The sequence below is a fragment of the Salminus brasiliensis genome, chromosome 14 (assembly GCF_030463535.1).
Source record: "Salminus brasiliensis chromosome 14, fSalBra1.hap2, whole genome shotgun sequence".
Classification (NCBI taxonomy): Eukaryota; Metazoa; Chordata; class Actinopteri; order Characiformes; family Bryconidae; genus Salminus; species Salminus brasiliensis.
The window spans coordinates 30,196,059-30,218,365 of record NC_132891.1 but is presented as its reverse complement, the minus strand read 5'-3'; the positions used below and the strand labels follow the sequence as shown (position 1 = coordinate 30,218,365).

At 41.8% G+C, this 22,307-nt stretch overlaps 1 protein-coding gene across 1 annotated transcript in view; it reads left to right on the top strand.

Annotated features, from left to right (window-relative positions):
• Positions 1-17,401, top strand: part of hspg2 (heparan sulfate proteoglycan 2) — a 143,175-nt gene extending 125,774 nt beyond the window's left edge. Inside the window, exons 69-83 of the mRNA XM_072696888.1 lie at positions 518-627; positions 809-917; positions 1,569-1,667; positions 1,753-1,974; positions 2,528-2,772; positions 3,202-3,373; positions 3,959-4,081; positions 5,426-5,482; positions 7,644-7,719; positions 7,815-7,893; positions 9,644-9,724; positions 10,978-11,048; positions 11,772-11,855; positions 12,424-12,527; positions 13,449-17,401. Coding sequence (XP_072552989.1) covers positions 518-627; positions 809-917; positions 1,569-1,667; positions 1,753-1,974; positions 2,528-2,772; positions 3,202-3,373; positions 3,959-4,081; positions 5,426-5,482; positions 7,644-7,719; positions 7,815-7,893; positions 9,644-9,724; positions 10,978-11,048; positions 11,772-11,855; positions 12,424-12,527; positions 13,449-13,621 — 1,805 coding nt within the window. The 3' untranslated portion in view covers positions 13,622-17,401. The remainder of the gene's footprint in view (positions 1-517; positions 628-808; positions 918-1,568; positions 1,668-1,752; positions 1,975-2,527; positions 2,773-3,201; positions 3,374-3,958; positions 4,082-5,425; positions 5,483-7,643; positions 7,720-7,814; positions 7,894-9,643; positions 9,725-10,977; positions 11,049-11,771; positions 11,856-12,423; positions 12,528-13,448) is intronic.
• Positions 17,402-22,307: the final 4,906 nt, after the last annotated feature.

Below are 22,307 nucleotides of genomic sequence, written 5' to 3'. Positions count from 1 at the left end.
CACCCGAAAATCTGGAAAACCTAAAAATTTTGATGCTATTTTTCTTGGAAAATTGAGAAATATTATAAAAAGAATGTCCTGGAAATATTACTGAGATCCTGAAAAAACTGAGCTGTTGAGCTACTCAGTTACATGTTTTTGCCACTGATGCTTTATTATTGAAGCTTGTAAGGCTGCACTGTCCTCACACATATTGGCAACAGTACCTTGGTAGCTAGCATCAGTCAGTGATATGGGCTTAAGCTGCAGGTCATTTGCTCCTGACAGATTTAAGGAGTCCTAAAAGTTGAACTACACGTCCAGTAATTAAGACGCTTTTAATATGCTGACTGTATGTATGCTGTCATGTATGGGAGTTATGGGAATTGTCCTGAAAAAAGATCTGGAAAATCCTCTCATACTACTAAAAGAGTAGGAACCCTGAAATGATTTCTAGGAGCCATGTATAGTGCTCACTTTCAACCCTGTCTGCAAAGAAACCTGGTACAATACTGAGATCATTACTTATGTCTTCCAGGTTGTATTAGTCAGCTGATCATCCAGAAGGAGGAGGTCATTTTTAAGGATCTTGACAGAAGCTCTACTGGTGTTACCAACTGCCCTACTTGCAAGGACCGGCCGTGTCAGGTCAGACTTAACATAAGCAGAAGTGCATTCCAGGATGAATGTTTTAAAAAAGACAGCACTGCTTCAAATCCCTTAGCCAACCTGCTATTGGAGATATGGAGATCATTCTGCTGATCTCTGATCCTGAATGTTTGTATATTGTGACAGATGTGTAAAACTGTAGTTGTGTTTTGTGGTACAGAATGGAGGAGTGTGTCATGACTCCGTGGCCAGTCTCTATAAGTGTAACTGTCAGAGAGGATTCACCGGGAGCAACTGTCAGCATCATTCCTCCCAGCATTGCCATCCAGGTGAGTGTTTATAAAGGACATCTACCTCAAGGGCCCACTGCATAGGGGTAGAAGTAAACACAGCAACCCATCGTTCTCAAACTTATCGGTTCTATCTATCATCATTGACCTCTATATGTATGTTTGTTGGAAGATGCACTATATGTCCAAATGTTTGTGGACACCCCCACTTTAAGTTGCACCCATTGCTGACACAGATGTGCAAATGCACATATACACATCTTGTCTAGTCCCTATTGCCAATACAATAGTATTGCCAATAGACTAGGACTCCCTGCAGCAGATGAACATGAACCTATTGGCACCATGCATAATACCAGGCGTGGGCTAGAGGGGTATAAAGGCTCCCAGCATTGAGCTGTGGAGCAGTGGAACTATGTTTCTGGAATGATGGTTGGTGCTGCATCCAATAGTTTTGGGATGATGTGGGACTCATATCCTTACAGCAATGCTCCAAAATCTAGAAGAAAGCATCGACTGGACAGTAGAGAAAGTTACTACAAAAAAGCAGGATGAACTCTTTTTGATACCCTTGATTGCAGAAGAAACAATGAATGAGCAGGTGTCCAAAAACTTTTGACCATATACTGTAAACCAGTGGCTACAGCTCTCTATCTGTACATTATCTGTATGTGTGTTTCCCACCCACAGAGGCTTGTGGCCCAGATGCCACCTGCATTAACCGCCCCTCCGGTATGGGCTACGACTGCCGCTGCCACCTTGGCAAATATGGAAACAAGTGCATGGACGGTAAGGAGCATTTTTTTTTAGTAGGTCCTTATGCTGAGTGGCAGATGTAGCACAGTTCTCACTGGCCTCTGCGCTGCGTTCGCAGGCACACTTGTGACGACGCCTCTGTTTGATGGAGAGGACTCGTACATCGCGTATCCACCTCTCACCAACATTCACAACGACCTGCGCATCGACATGGAGTTCAAACCCATGGACTCAGAAGGCTTGATGTTCTTCAGCGGAGGGAAGAAGATGAAGGTGGAGGACTTTGTCGCACTCTCTATGGTGGACGGTTATGTGGAGTTCCGCTACGAGCTTGGCACAGGTTGGAGTGCAGTTCCAGTTATCCTTCATTATTCAGTTTAAGATAAGATAAGATAAGATTATTATCTTTATTAGTCCCGCAGTGGGGAAATTCACAAATTTTGGATTATGGATCATTTTATGGATTTTCATATTATTTTCATATTATGGATCATTATCATCAATAATTATTCAGAGTTATTAACATTAAGCAGGTTTTAATTCATTGTATTCAGGACTTTTATGCCAAATGCAAATGAATTTCTCAAGTTTTGAATGTATGGGAGGATATGGACTTATCTGTAGTCTAACCCCACCGTGTGGAGGCCGTACTTTAGCCTGGTTAGTTCTCACCGTGAGTTATTTTCAAAAAGATATAGGTATGATAAGTAATTAATTCTTAAATTCTTAAATTCTTAAAATAACTGATGTATTTCACCAGTATTGCTCTCCTCTCGACACGGGACAGACACTCCCCCAGTTGCTGCTCAAGCTTGTGTCTATATATGGGCTGGTACCTGTTCTTTTAACACCTTTATCATGGTTTTGTACCATGTATTACTATCTGTCTACAGGTCAGGCGGTGCTGCGCAGTCAGGAGCCTGTGTCCCTGGGCCAGTGGCACCGGGTGGCCGCAGAGCGCGTGAACAAGGATGGCTCGCTGAAGGTGGACCATGCAAAGGAGATCAGGAGGTCATCTCCTGGCAAGGCACAGGGCCTTAACATCCACACCCCCATGTACCTGGGCGGAGTGCCGTCCATGGACATCCTACCCAAACCCGCCAACGTCAGCATGCTCTTTGACGGCTGCATCGGAGAGGTCAGCAGTTTGCAGGCCATGACTACATACATCAGACTTCACATTAAATAGCTCTCATGCCGTCAATAGAGCTCTGAAGCCACTGAATGTGTCCAGTGGTGTCTAGCACCAAGACGTTAGCTGCAGATCCTTTAAGTCCTGTTGTGAGGTGGGGCCTGCATGGATCATCAAAGAGCACCCATGGCACCCATGACCCTGTAACCAGTCCTCCGGTTGTCCTTTTTAGACCACGTTTGGTTGACCACTGCATGACATGAACATCCCACAATAACCTGCCTGATGTTTTGGTGATACCCAATGGTTTAGTCATAAGAATTTGGCTTAGATTCCTACGCTTGGCCATTTTTCCGGCTTCCATCACATCAGCTTCAGTAACTGACTGTTGATTTGCGGCCTAATATGTCGATATGTGTTTGATGTCCATCCTAGGTATCCATCAATGGTAAGAAGGTGGACCTGTCCTACAGCTTCATAGAGAGCAGAGCTATCAGTCAGTGTAAGGACGAGAGCCCGTGTGACCGAAGGCCCTGCCAGAATGGCGGCAGCTGCATGCCCAGTGCAGAGTACGAGTTCCAGTGTCTCTGCAAGGATGGCTATGAGGGTGAGCCTTTTTATGTTGGTGTGTGTTTGGTTTAGAGCTCATCATATAGTTTATTTTTTTATTTAATTTCAATGTAATTACATAAATAATTAATAGACAGTAACCAGCAGTGTAATGATACACTCAGGCCCATCACAGTATTTTGAGTAAAATTCAAATGAAGACAAATTTACTTCACCTTGAGTTCACATCCTCTCTATTCCGGCTATAGTCTGCTGTACCTGCCTTTCAGTCTTCAGATTTCCAGCTAACATATACCTATTAACTCCTGTAGTTTTTTATTTTTTTTTTAACTCTGCCTTAACTCAAGGTAGTGGGTGAAGCTAGTCAGATGGGTATGTGGGGGTGTCTTATTCTAATGAGACAACTTTTGACATCAAGGCTGAGCCGAAGCTGAACAGCGTGCTGTTCTAGAAGTAAACACAGCAGCCCATCGTTCTCAAACTTATCGGTTCTATCTATCATCATTGACCTCTATATGTATGTTTGTTTTCTTTTCCATAATATGTCAAAATTTGTCAGCACTGACTTCCGTGTGCATGTATATTCGTGTGTGTGTGTGTGTGTGTTTGTGTGTCGTCGCAGGAGAGCGCTGTGAGGTGGTGAAAGACACGTGCCAGGACTCCTCTCAGTGCCAGAATGGCGGGAACTGTGTGGACAGTCACTGCGTGTGTCCTGCAGGCTACACGGGCCTGTTCTGTGAAGAAGGTTCGTTCTGGCCAGTCGCCCGTTTCTCTAAAAGTTCTAGTAAGACGCTATGTTTACGGTTCTCAGCTGCAGTCCTGCACCCTCACAGAGCTGCACCTTTACCACCCTACCCCTGCTCTAACAGTTGGATCAGTGTGTTACTGTAGGTCACTGCAGGTCACCAGTGCTGGAGCTGAAAACCTCAGAATATTGAATATGCAGTGGATCTAAATACACTGCCTGTTAAAAGTTTGAGTACACCTCACTTTTAAAGCGTTTTGAATACATAAGTATTCAAGTATTGCAAGAACTTTACATATGAAATCTAAAATTGTTTTGAATTTTTCTGCATTCTTTCTTTGCGAAAGCTGCAAAACTGCCATTTCTCATTATCATTTAACCCTTTCAGGTGTGGGCTAAAAGGTTTCCAATCTTTGCTTTGGAAAATAACCCAGTTAAATCATTATCTAATAAAGCAGCAGTCTGAAGTCTGTTCAGCATAAGGATGGAAGACACTTTCATGAGTGTTGCAATTATATTATATTATGCAATATAGTGTAAAATAGTTAATAACTGTAAAACACTACATAACATTGGAATAAATACAAATAAACACAAATATAGTAAAGCATAGATATGTTGATATGTTAGAATTACATAGGTTTGGATGCTGACCCCTCTCTGAACTCTGAACTGGTCTAAAGAGGTGAAAAGCTTGTCATCCAGGTGAAACATAACCTATGCTGGTAGGCATGCTGGTTAAGCTGGTCTATCAGATTGGTCATATTGGTTAACAGGTTTGTTCAAGCTGGTCACATTAGTGCACCAGCATGGTCAAGCTTGGTCAGTTTGGACATGCTGGTAGACCAGCTAAACCAGCTTGACCATCTTAAGCTGGCAATGGTGAATACTGTACGTACTGACCTTCCTCCAAGAGAGCTCTGAAACAGGTTGAGCTGTTTATTTGTTTGTACTTATTCCAGAGGTATCATTTTGTCATGAACAAACAAACTCTTACTGCTCAGATAAGCAGCTTTACATATGATTTAATCAGTCGTGAGACTTTGCACAGTAGTGTACTAAGTATTTTGCAACCTTTGGACAGGCAGTGTATGTGAATGCTAGCAAACTTACTCCAGATGCTACTGAAACTGGATCGGATCGTCAGGATGCACCTTTGCCCTCCGACCACACACAAAACCCCTTTTCCTTAGCAAGCACTGTCCCACTGAGCTGAGTGAGAATCGCAACACTCCACAGGGAAGTGTTCCCACCCCGGCTGATGTGAGCCTGGGGACCTGGCAGCGTCCCTCAGTAAGTGTGTCTCACCCGTGCACTCTCATTGGCTGTATCCCACACATACAGGGCAGAAGGAGGTCCCCACCGAGGCGCAGTGGAGTTTGGAGGGCAGCGGGGTTAATGGTACAGTATCCGTCCCGTCTGCCTGAGTCACCACTAACCAGGAGAACGCTCTCAAGGGCTCGTCCCATCTAACCCCCCTCCTTGAAAAAGCATCAACATTTACATCAACAACAACAACAAAAGAAAATAACAGTAACAGAAAGTTAAATAAAAATGAATAAACCCGCCTGTATGGTTTCGGGTGTCAGCGTACATAAGAACCAAGCTACTTGTTGTCTTTCAATCTCAGAGTCAGTTGTTGGCACTTTCAGGGAGCAACGTCAAGCAGCTGTTGGGCATTTCCTCCTAATTCTGCATCATGACCAGTGCATGTGTTTTGGAAGTGCGTAGCGCCTACTTGACTTTGGCTCCGAAAGTGCTGGCTAATGCTGAGGGAACAGTTTGCTGGCCTCTGCTTCATGTAAACTGACCCCAGAAATATAGTGTGTCCACAAAAAGAGAAAACGATGAATCTAAGATTCAGATTAATATGTAAATCATTTACGGATTCAGGGATTCTCCACATACATCTACTCATGTATCTCTTTCAGTCTGTAACTCAGCCTTTCACAACAGTGTGACCTGTTTCGTATGTTACTTGACCTGCTCGACTGTGAAACCAAGTGAGTGGGCAGATGTGAGCCATTAAACATCAGTTACTTAATGGAAAACTCAGCGTTTTCCAGCATAATTTCCATCTGCTGCATCTGTTTTGTATTATCGATTACCATGCACAACAATTTTATCACAAAAAAAAAGAACATAAAGGTGCCATAGAGTGTATGTATTTCATATTTTAGGTTGTACTTTGGTGTATAAATAATAAGTTTGTGACTTCATTTGAAGCAAATGCTTAGATGTGGTTCTACAAGCCTATTTACCACCCTGTTATTTTGCCTCAGAATGAAACACACTGATTTTCCTTTCATGGTGGGCTTAGCAAAAAATAGCTGTAAAAAATGATAAGCTCTACCTTTACTGGGTGGTTTACATCACCATGATGGGCCATGTAGCTTAAGCATACAAAGCTTAGCTTAGCATAGCTTTGTTTTTAGCACTGCAACAACATTGTAATTATTTTTGTAATTATTTCCAAGTCAGAGAGTGTAGCTGTCCTCTCAGTGTCCTCTTGGTGCAGTTGGTGTGTGGTTACCTAGCATAAGAGACTGTAGCCAGTCTCAACTAGCGTCAGCTTTTAGTCTAGCATCTGCCTAGCACAAACTTCCTTCCCCAGGTTTGGTTTGGTTATGATGTGTAGTGAGGTCTAGTCTGGGGTAGTCCAGTTTGTTTTCGAGGAAGCAGATGTTTGGGAGAAGAGATGGTAAAAGCCAGTTAACTAAGGATTTAGCTTAGCATTAATGCTCACTTTAGCTTCCTTACTTGTGGAGTTCGAGTACATTGACACTGATGGCAAGTGCTGCATTATGTGGGCTGCAGCCCAGGGATTCCCCTACTTCCAATTTCTTTCATTTTCACTGGTCTCCGTGGTTATAGTGATGGGTTATTGATCATAATGTTGTGGGGTTGATACCCAGGTTCACTTATCTATCAATGTTGGGTCCTCAAGCTAGGCTCTTAACCTTCTCTGTTCCAGAGAACCTGTGCTCTGAGCGCAGGATATGCAAATTACCAACAAACAATGCCGTTACTTTGCAGTGCAGATGCAGCAGATAGAGATTAGGTTGAAAAACAGGTGAGCGCAAGGCCAGCGTCACGGTGGATAGCGAAAAGCATGAAAGGAGTTTTGTCGGTAAGCATTGAACTGCCGGGGACGTCAGGTCTTTGAGCAGCTTGTTGGGAGTATTGGGAGAATGAATGTCTTTCGTGTAGGAATGCCTGGTCTTGGTACTGTTGTCCCATGTCAACTCTGTGTGTCGTCTAATGTGCAAGTTATCTGAATGTGGGTTCTGTTGATTTACCTGTCAAACACACCTTTTTTGTCTCCTGTTGATTTCCTTCTCTCGCCAATTAATTCCAACAATGACAATTAAAGCAACTCAGTGCTTTTATTAACCATACGGATCACTGGAATTGCCTTCGTCTCGACCTTCTGCTCTCTTTCTTCCTTTCATTAACCGACCTTTAGGTCATTCTGTTGGGCTCCACAGGGTGGCAGTATAGCAGCAGGTTGGCCTGGTGGCCATCAGTGTTGTGTAAACTGAAACTTGTGCTTCTGTCACAGATTCTCCAATCCAGTACTCAGCTTATTTCCACGACGATGGCTACCTCGCCCTTCCTAAGCCGATGTTCCCACGTAGGTGAGTCGCCCCATGCCCGAAGTACTATTGCTCTACTGGTCAGGCATTGCACTGTTGCATCACATTCCTTTTAAATGCAAATACTTGTGTTTCAGTGCTCCTGACGCTCCTGAGACCATTGAGCTGGAGATCAACACTGTCTCTTCAGACGGCCTCCTTCTGTGGCAGGGAGTGGTAGGTCCTGGAACAGAAGCCTTTCTGTCCAGCTGCACCACACTCATGCACTGAACATACACTATATGTCCACAAGTTTGTGGACCCCTCTTCTAATGAATGTATTCAGCTAGCTACATGAAGTTGCACCCATTGCTGACACAGCTGATACACACACACACACACACACATACACACACAGCTCGTCTAGTCCCTGTAGAGAAGTACTGAAAATAGAATAGGAGTCTCTGAAGCAGATAAACATGAACTTGTTGGCAACATGAGAGTAAAAAGGGGTATAAAGCCCCCCAGCATTGAGCAGTGGAGCGGTGGAACTGTGTTCTATAGAATGATGGTTAGGGAGTTGGGGATGAGGTGGGGTGGTGATCATCCAACATCCTGACCTCACTAATGCTCTTGTCACCAAATGCCATCAAATCCTCACAGCAGTGCTCCACAATCTAGTCGAAAGCCTTCCCTGGACAGCAGAGACAGTTACTCCAACTAAATCAGGATAACACCAGTCTTAATTCATAAGTCTTAATTAAAACCATTGATTTCGGATAAAGCAACGAATGGGCATGTGTCTCAATACTTTTGTCCTTATAGTGTAAATAAAAAGTGTTTCTGCAGGGAAAGCTTTTACACAAAGTGTAAGTTTAGTCCTAGGGCATTTTCTGCTTTTCCATCCAAGTCATCCTAAACACGTTCACTGATGTTGAGGACTAGACTGTGAGGTGGTCAGGCCGCTGTTCTGAGAACCCCGGCAGCTTCAGCAGTTTGATCTGCTGATGTTCTTCAGTGATATCTTTTTTATCAATGATGTCTCCCACCTGTGGATGGGTGGAAGCAAACTCTTTCAAAGAGTTTTAAGTGCTGTTTATCTGTCTTGGTGGTCGACCAGGAGGTCTTGCATGGTTCTCTGACTCTTTTAAAACTCTCTTCAGATAAACTTGTACTTAATTAAGGAAGCGTGGCCTCTGACTTCTGCACAAGTATTCTAACTCATGAGCTAGCTCATATCTAAAGATTGTCAAACAAGAGATTCACATGATGTACAAGTTTACATGGTGTAGGTGGAGTGCAGGGAGGAGTTTCACTTGAAGCTTCCAGTGATTTTCTACAAAGTGACCTCACATGAACTCTAATATTTATTACCACACTGACCCTTCTGTAATCACCCATGTTTCCCCATCCTGAAACAAATCAAACCGTTTGCCTTTTCCCACTGTCTCTAATTTCTGCATTTGATGATTTATAACCATGTTAATGAGAATCTTGTTCATGACACAGCTCACTACCAGAGGCACCGAGTACACATTTAAAGTGATAGTTTGGTGAAACATCTCATTTACACCGTTTTTGGATCTTTGCCCTGAATGTAGCTGATCAGCCAAGACATGTTTAGAAGTTTTGCACTACAGCTACAGCTTATGGCCACCAATTAGCATGCGTAATTCATCACACATCTGCCTCAAACCACACTGAGTAGTTGGCATGGGTAAAAGCAAGTACTCTTGAGTTTAGGGCATGCAGTTTGCACAATGCTAATTGGTGTACATTAGCTTTCATTACTTGATTATTAGCCTCGTAGCTTCAGCGCAAAACTTTAGACTTCCTTGGGTGATTATCTACACTTGGCTAAAGGGGGGCATTTTGCCAAACTATCACTTTAAAAAGCATGGCCTGTTGTGAAAGAGAATGCACTGCATGTTGCCTGTTTTGCACTGCCTCACTAACCTCCCATCACCCCCCCCCCAATCCTTCTCAGGAGCCGGCAGCTGCCCTGAGCCTCCGCAAGCAGCATGCTAGCAAAAAGGTGTCCGCTCTCCGCAAGCAGTCACACTCTCAAGTATGTCTGCATTGGATGTTGAGATGTTTGTTTCTGCTGCACTGAAGGAATGGTCACGACAATGAACAGATTCAGTTTAGTCTTAAAAACAGGTTGCACTCAAGTAAAAGATGACAATTTCATCAAAGCATTTCTCAAAACCAAACCATTTCCACTAAAACACTAGCATTACATTGCTATCACACAAAACCTTGTATCTTCAAAATAGCAATTTTACACAAGAAGGAAAAAAAAATGTTATTATGTAATGGAAGTCAATGCTAAAAAATCCAGCTCAAGACCAGCTTTTGCTGGTAGCTGGTTTCGGATAGTCTATGTTGGTTGTTGATGGTCAAGAATGTTGAAAAACTGCTCATGAAAACATATATGTTAGTGGGTTAACCAGCTTTGGACCAGCATGATGTATGCTGTATTCGATTTTGGTCAACATGTTTGGTGATGCTAGTCCCGCTGGTCTTGGTGATCGACCAGCTTGGTCTTGCCAGTTCAGCTGGCTGACCATGCAAACATACCATGAGCTATTCAAAAGCTAAGATGGTCAACCAAGGTGTTTTTTAGCAGGGAAGTAGCTTTTTAGCTTTTGCATGTTTTTAGTTTTTCCTTACGTTATAAAACTTGTTAAGAAAGTCACTTAGTGAAAGTTACTTAGTTAGTTTATAGTTTTATAATTTAGAAATTCTAGTTTTATAATTTAATATATATATATATATATATATATATATATATATATATATATATATATATATATATATATATTAAGAGGTATTAAGCAACTACTCTGATGCATAATAAGTGATATATGATATAAGATAAAATAAGATAATCGTTTATTAGTTCCGAGTAGCTTCACAGGTGTAAAATGGTTCAGTATCACTGTGTGTTCTGTTGTTGATGTTGATGATCAGTTATGCCAAATATGAAAAATATGAAAAAGTGTTGTTTGGGGACTACTCCCTCCATGTATCTCTCCACCATGAATGGATTTTTAGAAATACATTTTAGGCCAACTCTATCTTAGAACTACTGTAAAACTATGTTCTATTGTGTAGCTTTATTAGACATTACTAGACACACTCCAAACATCTGGTGCCTACTACCGCCTCTGGTTTGGTAAGGTTCTCCAGAATGATGCCTTTCTCAACACCCCCCCAATATGTCATGGTCTAGGCCTGTAGCATGTGCACATGTGTGCAGGGTAAACCTGAAGATAGAAAATACAAGGTTTCACTGTCTGCTTTAACTCTTGTTTGCAGGAACAGGGTGATCAAGGAAAGGGGAAGGACTTCATAAGTCTGGGTTTACAAAACGGACACTTGCTGTTCAGGTGAGAATTGTACAGGACTAGTGCTGTAGATGCTCACCCACACATTTGAATAGAAAATGACCCTCAGGAAGGTTTAGTAGACTCTGGAGTGGTGGTGACACCTGCACAAATGTGACCATGAAAGCTCTCTTATCTGCAGCAAAAAGCATTTAGAAACTTTGGTACTTGCAAAAGGGTTTTTTTGCTAAGTACTCACTATGCAGGGGGCCCAACCTTTTCCCAGCCATCATGCTAATGTGTGGCTCACATGGGTGGAACATGGATTATGTTGGTTCCGGGTGGACATGGGCTCTAACCCTGGGACTCCATTGTTACAGCCCACCTTAATCTCACATGGATTACATCTCCTTAAAAAAGGAAAATAGCCCAAATCAACCCAGATAACCTGCCAATGTGGGGCATGTATTGGTAGCCCAACTGGGAACCAGAAGGTTTTGTCCCCAAGTTCCATATTGGTCCCACACTAGAGGTGCCCACCAGGGTAAGTGGTGGGACCAGAAGGGGTTAAAAATAGGCCCCATGTGGGTTGTACACTGCACTGCACTGCACTGTACACTTGGGGCCTATTTTTAACCCCTCCAATACATGCCCCACATTGGCAGGTTATCTGGGTTGATTTGGGCTATTTTCCTTTTTTGTTATTTTGAAACTGTAAATGGGACCTTCTACTAGCATGTTTCCACAAAATAGCTATTTGTTTAGGTCTACATTTTTTCCCCACAGTTACCAGCTGGGCAGCGGAGAAGCTCGGATCCTCTCCAGAGAGCGCGTCAATGATGGACAGTGGCACAAAATCACCGCCGTCAGGTACTACTTGCTATTTACCCAAGAAAAACCTCAGCTAGTTTGAATAGACTAATAATGTAAAGATACCTCTAAGTTTAGACTCTACTAAACACAAGCCAGTAAGGTGACCACTCTGCTATTCGCCCAAGTACTCTCGGACGATGTGGGTCTTCAGTCTGTGTTTGAAGACAGCGAGCGACTCTGCCGTTCGGACACCCAGGGGAAGCTCGTTCCACCACTTTGGTGCCAGGACAGAAAAAAGTCTGGACGCTCGTCTTCCGTGGATTTTGAGGGATGGCGGGTCGAGCCGAGCTGTACTTGAAGCTGGAAGGGCTCTCAAGTACGGAGAGGCTGGTCCATTCTTGGCTTTGTAGGCCAGCGTCAAGGTTTTGAATCTGATGCGGGAAGCAGCTACAGGAAGCCAGTGAAGAGAACGCAGCAGTGGAGAGACATGGCTGAATTTAGGAACATTGAAGACAACCCGTGCCGCTGCATTGGATGCAGACGATTGTATATGCTGATTGTAATCTCTTAGTTCTGAAACTCAACTACTGCTACTGATACTGTGTGTTGGTTGTGTTATGAGCAGGACAGGTAAACAAGGCTATATCCAGGTGGATGGTGGGACAGCCCGACGTGGACAGTCACAAGGCAAGAGCATCATGGTGAACACCAAGGGCAACATATATCTGGGTATGTACTGCTTTGTAGATAAATGAATGTCCTCTACTGGTTCAGGCTGGTCTAGAGAGTATTCCATAAGCTAATATGATAATATTGATTAACCCTTTAATGCCATCACATCTTGATTCCTTCATCAGATCCATTAAGGTGGTGTACAGAGGCAAAATTACAGAATTTTTTACTGTCCAAATACTTATGGACCCCACTGTATGTTAAGCCAGGCATGCACTGTGTGATTTCAACTCACAGAGTTGTTTGCCATGTATGGACAAAGTTTGAAATTTATATGCTTACAATGTACAAAGGTTGTCGACCCGATCGGCCTGGTGCAATGTGGGTGCTGAGAGTTCTGAGCTCTGTCTACATACAAGCACTCAATTCAGCAGAATATTGTGCCCTGTATATTACAATGCGCTGAATTTTTATGAAAAAGGAGGGCAAATACATGGACCCAGTGGCTGGGAAGACTTAGTATGAATATGAATGTAACCAATACAATCGACAATGTGCCGCTTTGAAATTATCTTGTGAGACTGCTTAAACTAGTGACCAAAATGAGCTTGTTTGGGCAGTTGAGTCAGTCATCGCCTCCCCGCTCACACTGCATGTCAAACATTAGCCAGTCAAGGTAAAATTCTAAGTGATCCTGAAATTCAGTTGACTACGATCAAATCAAGCTTAATTCTAGAACTGCATTTTAATGCATATTGTATTATAACGTTTGGTTTATATCATGATGGCTTGTATGAGGACGGAGCTTTACGCACCACAGGCTGTACCAGCTACCCCAGGGGGCGCTATACAACAAACTGTATCTATTGCGCTACTGTCTGCTTAAATTAATGAAAGGAAACGTAGCCTTATGCATTGAGAGTGTTTAAAGCAAACCGTAACAAGGCAAGCGCTCTGAATGTTTGTGCGTGTCTGCAGGAGGAGCTCCAGACATGGCTGTGTTGACTGGAGGGAAGTTCTCCTCGGGCATCACAGGCTGCGTAAAGAACCTGTCTCTGATAAACGCCCGGCCGGGAGATCAGCCGGCACGGCCTGTCGACCTGCAGGTTCATGCTGAAGAGGGAATCAACGTGCAGCGCTGCGCATCATAATCGATAACACTGCACCACCAACTAGAGACTGAGCTCACACACACACTCATACACGTTCACACACACAGTGAAAGAGACGCCAATCTCAGAGGCCTACAGGACAGCAGACGGTGTTCAGCTTCTAAAACACATACACACAAACACCCACATGCAAACTCTTGCGCTCACTGATGCATTTTCTTGGTGCCTTGCTGCTGCCAAAAAACCAAACCCTGCACACACACACACACACAAATGCTAAAAGCATTCTTTTACTCTGTGTTGCATTAAACCAAAAAGAGAAAACCAAGAAAAAACAAACAAACAAACAAACAAATGCTATTAATTAACAAGTCTTCACTTTCTCAGTGTTGTATTCTCAATGAAGGACGATTAACACGGGATATCCAGTTCAGTTTACATAGTCCTGCAGTAGCTTTTTTGTTTTTTAGCCATTAAAAAATGAGAAATCTTCAGCGATGGGTCAGATCCTATGGAGTCGGAGACGTTTTTACAGCACTGAATTTTTATTTATATACATATAAATATATGAATCTATATTATATATTTGTCGGGGGTGGGGCGCAAATTAACCATTAGCTTGCTCCTGTTTTTTTTTTTTCTTAGAGTCAACACTAGGTCCTTAATAATGATTAATGTGTGTCTGAGGCTTTGTGGGCCGAGCTGTGTTAATACTTGAAGACTCTGCAGCCTTCTTTTTCTTCTTTTTTTTCTTCCTCTCTTTCTCTGTGGGGGGAGGGAGACCAGCGGGGGCGAACGTGCATGAAAACACAGGGAAAGGGTTTTTTGTACACTGGGAAAAGGTCCTAGCATCATTACGGAGGCATCCCGGACGTAGATGTACATATTACAGACCTACGCAGCTGACGATGTTACACCTTCGCCTGATTAGTTACATGTATGGACGGAATGTAAACATAGTCATTTTAGAGGCTACAAGGGCTGGGTACAATTTGCCATGATATTGTAGACTAATGCCATCCATTGTTTTTCATGTACATATCTACTGATACTGATTCTTAAAAATGTATAAATGCAGACATTTTACTAAAATTACAAAGTAAAATAAACCAAATACTGACATGATTCCAATACGGCTGTGCATCCAGGTCTAACTTTATTTGGATTGAAAACCTTTCAATGCCTCTCAGTGATCTTGGGGTTATACAAATCTCGCTTAAAATGCTGAGAAGAGTGTTTCACCCTTAACTTTATGCCGTTTGGTGATCAGTGAATGTTCTTTTCAACTAAAAAAAAGTATCTTCAGAGCATCTGAGGTGAACTATCAAAGCTAGGGAGGCCCTTGATGACTTACACATGTGTTTGAGGAACTACAGGTCAGTTATGACTAAACTAACAGTGCCTTTGATTTGGTCATACAGGCTACTTTTAAGCAGTGCAACCTTTGTCAGCTTTCTAGGTCTGTGATATGTAAATCTACGCTCAAGACACATCTCAGGTGAAGAGAGCGGCGAACAAACACAAAAGCATCGGAGGCAGAGACGAGAAAACTTTGGGAGACTTTTTTCCAGTTCATGTTTTAAAAAAGAGCGAGATCATAAACCTTCCATGTATGGTAACCTCTTTGTGTCTGGTGTATAAAAAAAACAAAGAAACAATGGTGCTAAATTCAGACATGATGAAAACACACTACAAGCACATCCTCACCTGTTCTGTCTTCTGCCAATGACTTTACCTAGGTGTTTCTCACGTCACGTGTGTATTGTAAGTAGCAACTTCCACATCTTTGCAATAAAACTACGTTTTTGCTTATTGCCGACCCACAGCTGAAGTGCTGAACCAGTATTTTTTTTTTCTCGGGAGCCATAATGGAGCTTTACTTCTGAGTTTGGACTGGAATGTTTTAGTGTAAATAGTTCCTAACAGTCAGTTTTTAGTGGAATCACTAATTTTTGTTTCACCTCCAGAATCCAGAAATTCATTGAGTAGATCTCAGATGTCACAGATAAAGTGTTGATAATAGACTTATCACAGATCTATTTTGAAGGGCTTGTTTCTTACATTTCTAACATTTTAGACACGCTTGCTTACCTTGTTTACTTCTGACAAATTCGTATTTTTACCACGCTGACAGTTTGTGTAACTTTTTGATGTTTGTGCCAAGAAAGTTGTCTTTTTGTTGTTGTTTTTTTAATCCTAAGAGTAGTGCAGGAGTCGTAAACTCTTGGACCCACCTCAGAATAAAACTGAATGATGTCTGTTTATGTCTGTATGCCTGTGTGTCTGTTTGTCCAGCCTTGTTGCATGTCCATCTGTGCTTCTGTGTGTGTGTGTGTTTATGTTTACGTACAGTACATTGTGTGTAAAAAAAAAAACCTTATTCAAATCCTCTGGAGGATTGGAGATGGACTGCATCTACGATCCCCCTTAGCATTCAGAAATGGGACGGGATTGGAATGATAATCAGGGTGGCCATGGGTGTAGCCCAATGATTCCCACATCTAGCCCTGCCCTCTGTTTCAAGGCTGTTTTTTTAACACGTTCTTGCCAACGTCAGGGTATCCATGGTCGATTAAGAGCCCTTTCTTTCTCGCTGATGCGCCATGTTGGAGGTATTGTTCCAGCAAGCAGTTCAGTGAAAGTAGTAGAAACTTATGTACTTCTTATGTGTCTTTTGGGATATTTGGAATTCTTAAAAGCAGTACAAGTGGAGAAGCCGAAAAACATTTCGGGTTAAACTCAGCTCAAGGATGATGGGGACTCTCATTTGGATAACCTGTGATATTTGAACAACACTAATCCAAACAGCCTGGCTGCTAAACGCTGATAGGAATGCTGTCACTGCTGCCTTTCATCTTATTGACAGCAAAAGTGCATTTACCTGTAAACAGTTCTGAAATGATAAATCCTGGAAGCTCAAGGACATTTCATGTGTGAAGAACTGCAACAACACAATCCTATCTTAACACCAAAGAAACTTGTGCTTAGCATAGCAGCCATCATTTGCCAAAAAATCCTCCCATTAAAACAAGATATTACAAATATCATCGTCATCCTGAAAAATGAAATCTGATTCTCTTTAAAAAAAGGAAAAGTAGAAAGTGTCTGTAGAACATTTTACAGTATTATTCTTCTCCCTCACCTGGGTGTCTGTTATTAGCATGGCTAATCCAAAACAATGCATGGATAAAATGTTAAGGTTGGCTATTTTAGCACAATAGACAGTAGATTCCTACCGCTTCACCTACAAAAGGAAGCGTGAAAAAAGTAAAAACTGGGTTGACTACTGAACAGCCTTGACGCAGATTTCCTCCAAAATAGAGCTTAAATGTACTTTGCTCCTATGTTATCTGTCAATAAACAATAACCTAACTTTAGAATCCTTTTTTTTAACCAAATAACAACAATTCTAACAATTATATCAGCTTGCTACAATCAAATTGATCTTAATGCAGCAAACTATTATGACTACTATAACACAACTCCATTACTGTACTAGGTAGCTAGAAAGAAGGCTTGCAGCAATCTTTTTACCATGAACTTAGTCACTAGCTAACTAGTACACAGCTAGCATCGAGCTAAACAGATTCTCATTTCAAACCTGAGACAAGGACACTTCTTCACAACATATGTTGATGTTAACGTAGGTTCTGAACAGGCTTCTCATTATAACAGTGCATTACATAGTCTGCTGAGCTAGGCCAAGGAGCCAGTGAGTCTTTATCCACCTTATGTTTACGCCATGTGATGATCTGCATGAAACGGTGACAGAATTTCTGCTGATGTTAAACAATAAAAACATATTTGTGAATAAATAAATGTAATTACAGTTTATTGGTTGAATGCTTGAATGATGTGTGCCGATGTTTCTCTCTTTCGACAAAGAAACCCTGAACCAGCATAAGAGAAAGGCCCAGTACATCTCTCAGACACTTAGACTCAGTTTACACCTGGTCACTTCATGTGACTAGTATCTGGATTGCACCCTGATCAGGTTTTAGCCACGTGCGTTTATACCCTGTAGTCAAATGCATCTCCGAATCTCCAAATGCATTAGTCAGACTGAGATTAATCAATGTTTGGAACGGATTATGCAAATTCGCTTGTCATACTGCAATTATTACTGGTGTTTCTGGAAGGGGTTTTGGTTGTCGAACGCATCTTGCAGAGCTGGATGCATTTACACTGTTTCATGCGTCTCAGACCACCTCCTCTGGTTTAACTGATCAGATTTGTATCTGTTTCAAATGTGTCTTATAACCCTGTTCCTCAAGACACATGAAGTGACCAGTTCTGAACAGGGCCCGGGCAGCCAAAACCACATATGGAGGTGGTTCAGTCTGAGTCTTATGCATCACTCGTAATGCGACAGACAATGACCAAGTCAAATCCAGAGTGACGGCGGTGCGGGGATCCATCAAGAGCACCACAGGTTTACCACAGCAACCCATGCAGATAGGTCCAGATGTCCAGATATGCAAATCCAATCTGATCACCACAAATGTGGACGGTCATTTTAACAGATCTGATTTGCCTGCAGTCTGAACATAGCCTTAGTTGGACATGAAACTGTTATTCAGTCAGCACACTTTCTTTGACTGCATTGAAAATATCACCACATGATCAACAGCACTTTGGTTCCCAACTGGATATTTCAACTATGATCTTGAAATGCAAAAACAAATGGTTTTATACTGGTTATACTTTCCCCCCACTGACCTGTGAAAAAATAAAAATAAATGTTCAATCAAACATTACATTAAACTGGACATTAAGCACATATTTTTTCTATTTATGTGACTCTCTCTATTTTTTTGACTGTCAGGTTGGTCTGATCTACTCATCAGAGGCTTTTACACAAACCGATAAAGACCTTGAATACCCACCCATTAAGAATGAGCTAATTAAGCAGTTAATTAAGCAGCTAATTAAGCATGATGGCCATGCTTTGATGCCTCATGTTTACACAATATTACACCCTACTAATCCTAGCAGCTGCCTTTCCTAACCTAAACTCAAGCAGTGTTCCAAAGCCTAGGCTGCTGCTGAGGAAGGACTGCCCTGTGAAGACTTCTCTTTTGTAGTCTATTGGTCACACATTTTAAATAATTTATATTTATATTAAATATTTTTTTAATTGTATAAAAAAATGTTTTTTAATTGTAATTAATTTTTTTAATTGTTCATTTTTTGACATGTTCATGGTGGTGTTTCCATGGCTGTGAAGGATACTCAGCTGCATCCTTGAAATCGCTCTAAACGTGGGCTGCATTTTTAAGCTGTATTCGAAGCGACCTTCACTCTGGAACAGCCTTCTGTGACACAGCAGGCGAGAAATTCAGCCTACCTCGCCTGCAACTTTGGCTTCAGAAACGCAGCTTCAGTGTCTGCTTTATTAGAGCTTTGTATTTTCACTAGCCTTGTCAATATATACAGTGCTATACTTGAGGAACCACAACTGAGAACAACTTCATTTTTATCATGAAAAAAATGTTTCTATAACTTATGTGGGCAGAATCTAATCTTACATTTAATTTTAGGGCAATAATTAAGATGTTTACAGCAACTGATAATGTCAAGAACCTGCCTGGTGGATGATGGACAGCAATAGGTTTTAGGGGGACAGAACATCTCCCAAACTATGCCACATGCCACCTACATGAGCACAAGTTGCTTGGGAGGCCAGAAGTCCTCTACTGTTAAGGACAAACAAACTCAAAAGATATGCTTTTGAAGAACTGTGTAATTCTTAAATTGCTTGATAACTTAGTAGTAACTTAGTAATTGCTTAACTCTCGTAGTGGCGCTTGACCTTACTGCTTGTAATAATCCCAGCGGTCTGAGAACATAAGAGACATGGTTTAGAACTGACTGCATGGATGTAGGTTTGATTTTGACATCGGTGGGGACATAAAAGCGGTCAACGGGGGCACCTAGAAGCTGAGACTTTTTGGATTTATGATAGACTTCTGGCTACAATTTCAAGAGCCTTTCTAGAGCCTCTATTTATAGATATAGAAGCCAACACAGATAGCATTCTGTATGTCATGATAAACAAGCAAAGCACCTAAACAAGCAAACATTCATAAGGGTTTTATTCTGTACTGAATTCAGCTTTACCTGTGACCCTGTCTCACCTCTGTACTATATGGTTGGGTTGTTTCTATCACACACTAAGGTTTAGGGTTGCCACCAGTTCTGTATAATAACCTATGGGATCATTCCTCATTTTAAAATGAAAGGCACGGTCCTTTACTAATTGAGTACGGGCGCAATTTTGCATACAAATGTTAGATGGTGTCTCTCGCTGCCTAATCTAGTTGACAGAGTCTTGGCGCTTTCTACAACCACAGCATCTCACGTATCCTACTCAATTCTACACCCTTGACTGACCGTGGGAAGAATAAACATGTACAAATCTGTTGATTCTTAATTAAAAGCTTTTGCTCAACTTTCCTCTGTTAGAGAATTTCTTTCCTCACACACACACTCTTCTCCTGTTTCTAGTCTCTTCGAGTCGCAGCGTTCATCGTAATGCACAGATCTGATTGGCTGAGTAGCGTCACTCGTAGTATTTGGTCTGATATGGTCTGTGAGTTTCCTGGACTGCTAAACATGTACCGTAAGGTCAAGACAAGTTAAGCTGGAAGGAAAAGGTTCAGTTATAGGTTCAGGTCCAGATAGGACAGGGTCTGGGCCGCAGCCCGCCTATTCGTGACCTCTGCCATAGAAAAACCCTTTTTAAGAAGTGAGTAGGGAGAATCTTTAAATTGGTATAATACCTTTACAGCAACTTCTTTAAACCTTTAAAAAGTTTTTGACACAAGAATGGTTTTGAAAATGGTTATTCTATGGCATCACTCAAAGAACCCACTGTGTGTGTCCCTTCTGTAATGATAGCATGCACTGAAGCTGCATAGACTCCACAAGCCGACCAGATCCACCCGAGACTCCTTTAAACACAAGCATCAGTGGAAGAGATACAACATTTTCATTTACAGTCTTCATGATTCTTAAACTTTCTATTGTTTATTTCCAGATTTGAATAATAAAGCCTCAGACTTTCTTTAGGCCTGAATGGTAAATGAACTGTTCTCTCCTGCTCTGAGCTACACCGCCATCTGCTGGTGGGAAAAAAGTCTTTGCTACAAGCATGTGATGTTTTTATGAACTGAGGAAGAGGTAGTTGGGTTTCAGAGAACACATTTCAACGTGTAGTGACCATTTGTATTAAAATGAGCCTGTAAGCTGATGTGGTGATTGGTTTTACTTTTAAGTGACCACAAGATAAAATAGTGAGGCCATGAGATAATCTTATGAGGTCACCAAAATATATATATTGAGATATATCTCTTCCCAAAACCTTCGGAACTTCCATTGAGAGATAACAAGCTTTTTTCCCTTCTCATGTATAGTTGATATTTTGGAATTATGAGGGTTTGCGTGCCATTAGAAATGAGAAAAAAGTGTCTGTAGTTTTCAGCTTCTCCCAGGAGTTATTACCTAGTGCTTCTCCATCTTTACCCTGCATCTTCCAGTGAAGAAACTGGGAAGGGCCTGTGGTAATGGAAGGCAGAGATACGTCTCAATCCAGCCTTGTTGTTCAAAGCTCTCTGTCAAATCTGCCCCCCACCGCAGCCATGTGTAATAAACAAAAGGGTCGGTATTTCTGAAGTACAAACGTCAGGGCTTAGATATTTGTGTGGGGGCAGAAACAGTCGTAGCCTGCAGTGTCCTATTATCTTACAATCTCATACCAGTGCTGAAACTTTTTGAAGTCTTTTTGTGCTCCTGGGTGGCACAACTGTCTAAGTTTGTCCAGAAGTCCAAGTGAGCACAGTTGGCCTCGCTCTCTATCTAGGTTGCACCTCTTTCTCCCTCGTCACTATGCTGAGCGTCTGTGTATCTGTTCAGGGAAAACAAACACCATGTCAACTTAGGGGCTCCATAAGTATACCAATACACCAACAGATAATATTTAACCTTCACTGCAAGAAATTATCTACACATTCCAACATGTCCGGTTTGTCAGACTGCTGGTCCGACCTGAAAAGTTGCACCTAAAGCTGCAGAAGGTGAAGTGATTGCAAATGTCTAGTCTACAGTCATTCAAACCCCTAATATCATTCAATTGTACTCATGACTGTAAGATGAACACAAGTCACAATACATTAGTATCCTATAATAGAATATCTGCTGCCCACCCTGCTCTCACTGAGGCCATTGCTAACACCCCAGCACAGCAAAATGAGCGTACCTGCCAAGACTAAGGTTGCAGACATTACATCATGTCATCTAAATGTAAATAATAAAAACTACAAACACAATATTCCATATATAACAAAATATTCCACACATTTGAGCCCTTTATCAGACTTGTGAGATGACTCTACACTGGTGATGAATAGAATCAGGGGTCATAATGTTTACAACCCATTTTATCAACTGTCGAAAACCACCATATGTATTGTTGATCATAGTAAAATGGTGCTAAACATCAATTATGTACCTTTCTCAAGGACAGCTCAGCTGTGAATGCCAGTCATGGGGGTTCAGGCAGCACCCTTCGGGTCCCAAGCCCACTTCACTAACCTTAAAGTTAAACACCTTAAAAAGGGTTTTTACATTTCTTTAATAAGCTATCATTTATTATTATTTATTATCCTCTGTCTGTACTGTGTTGTGTTGTCTGTCCGCACTTGTTTGTTTGTGTTGCACTTGTGTC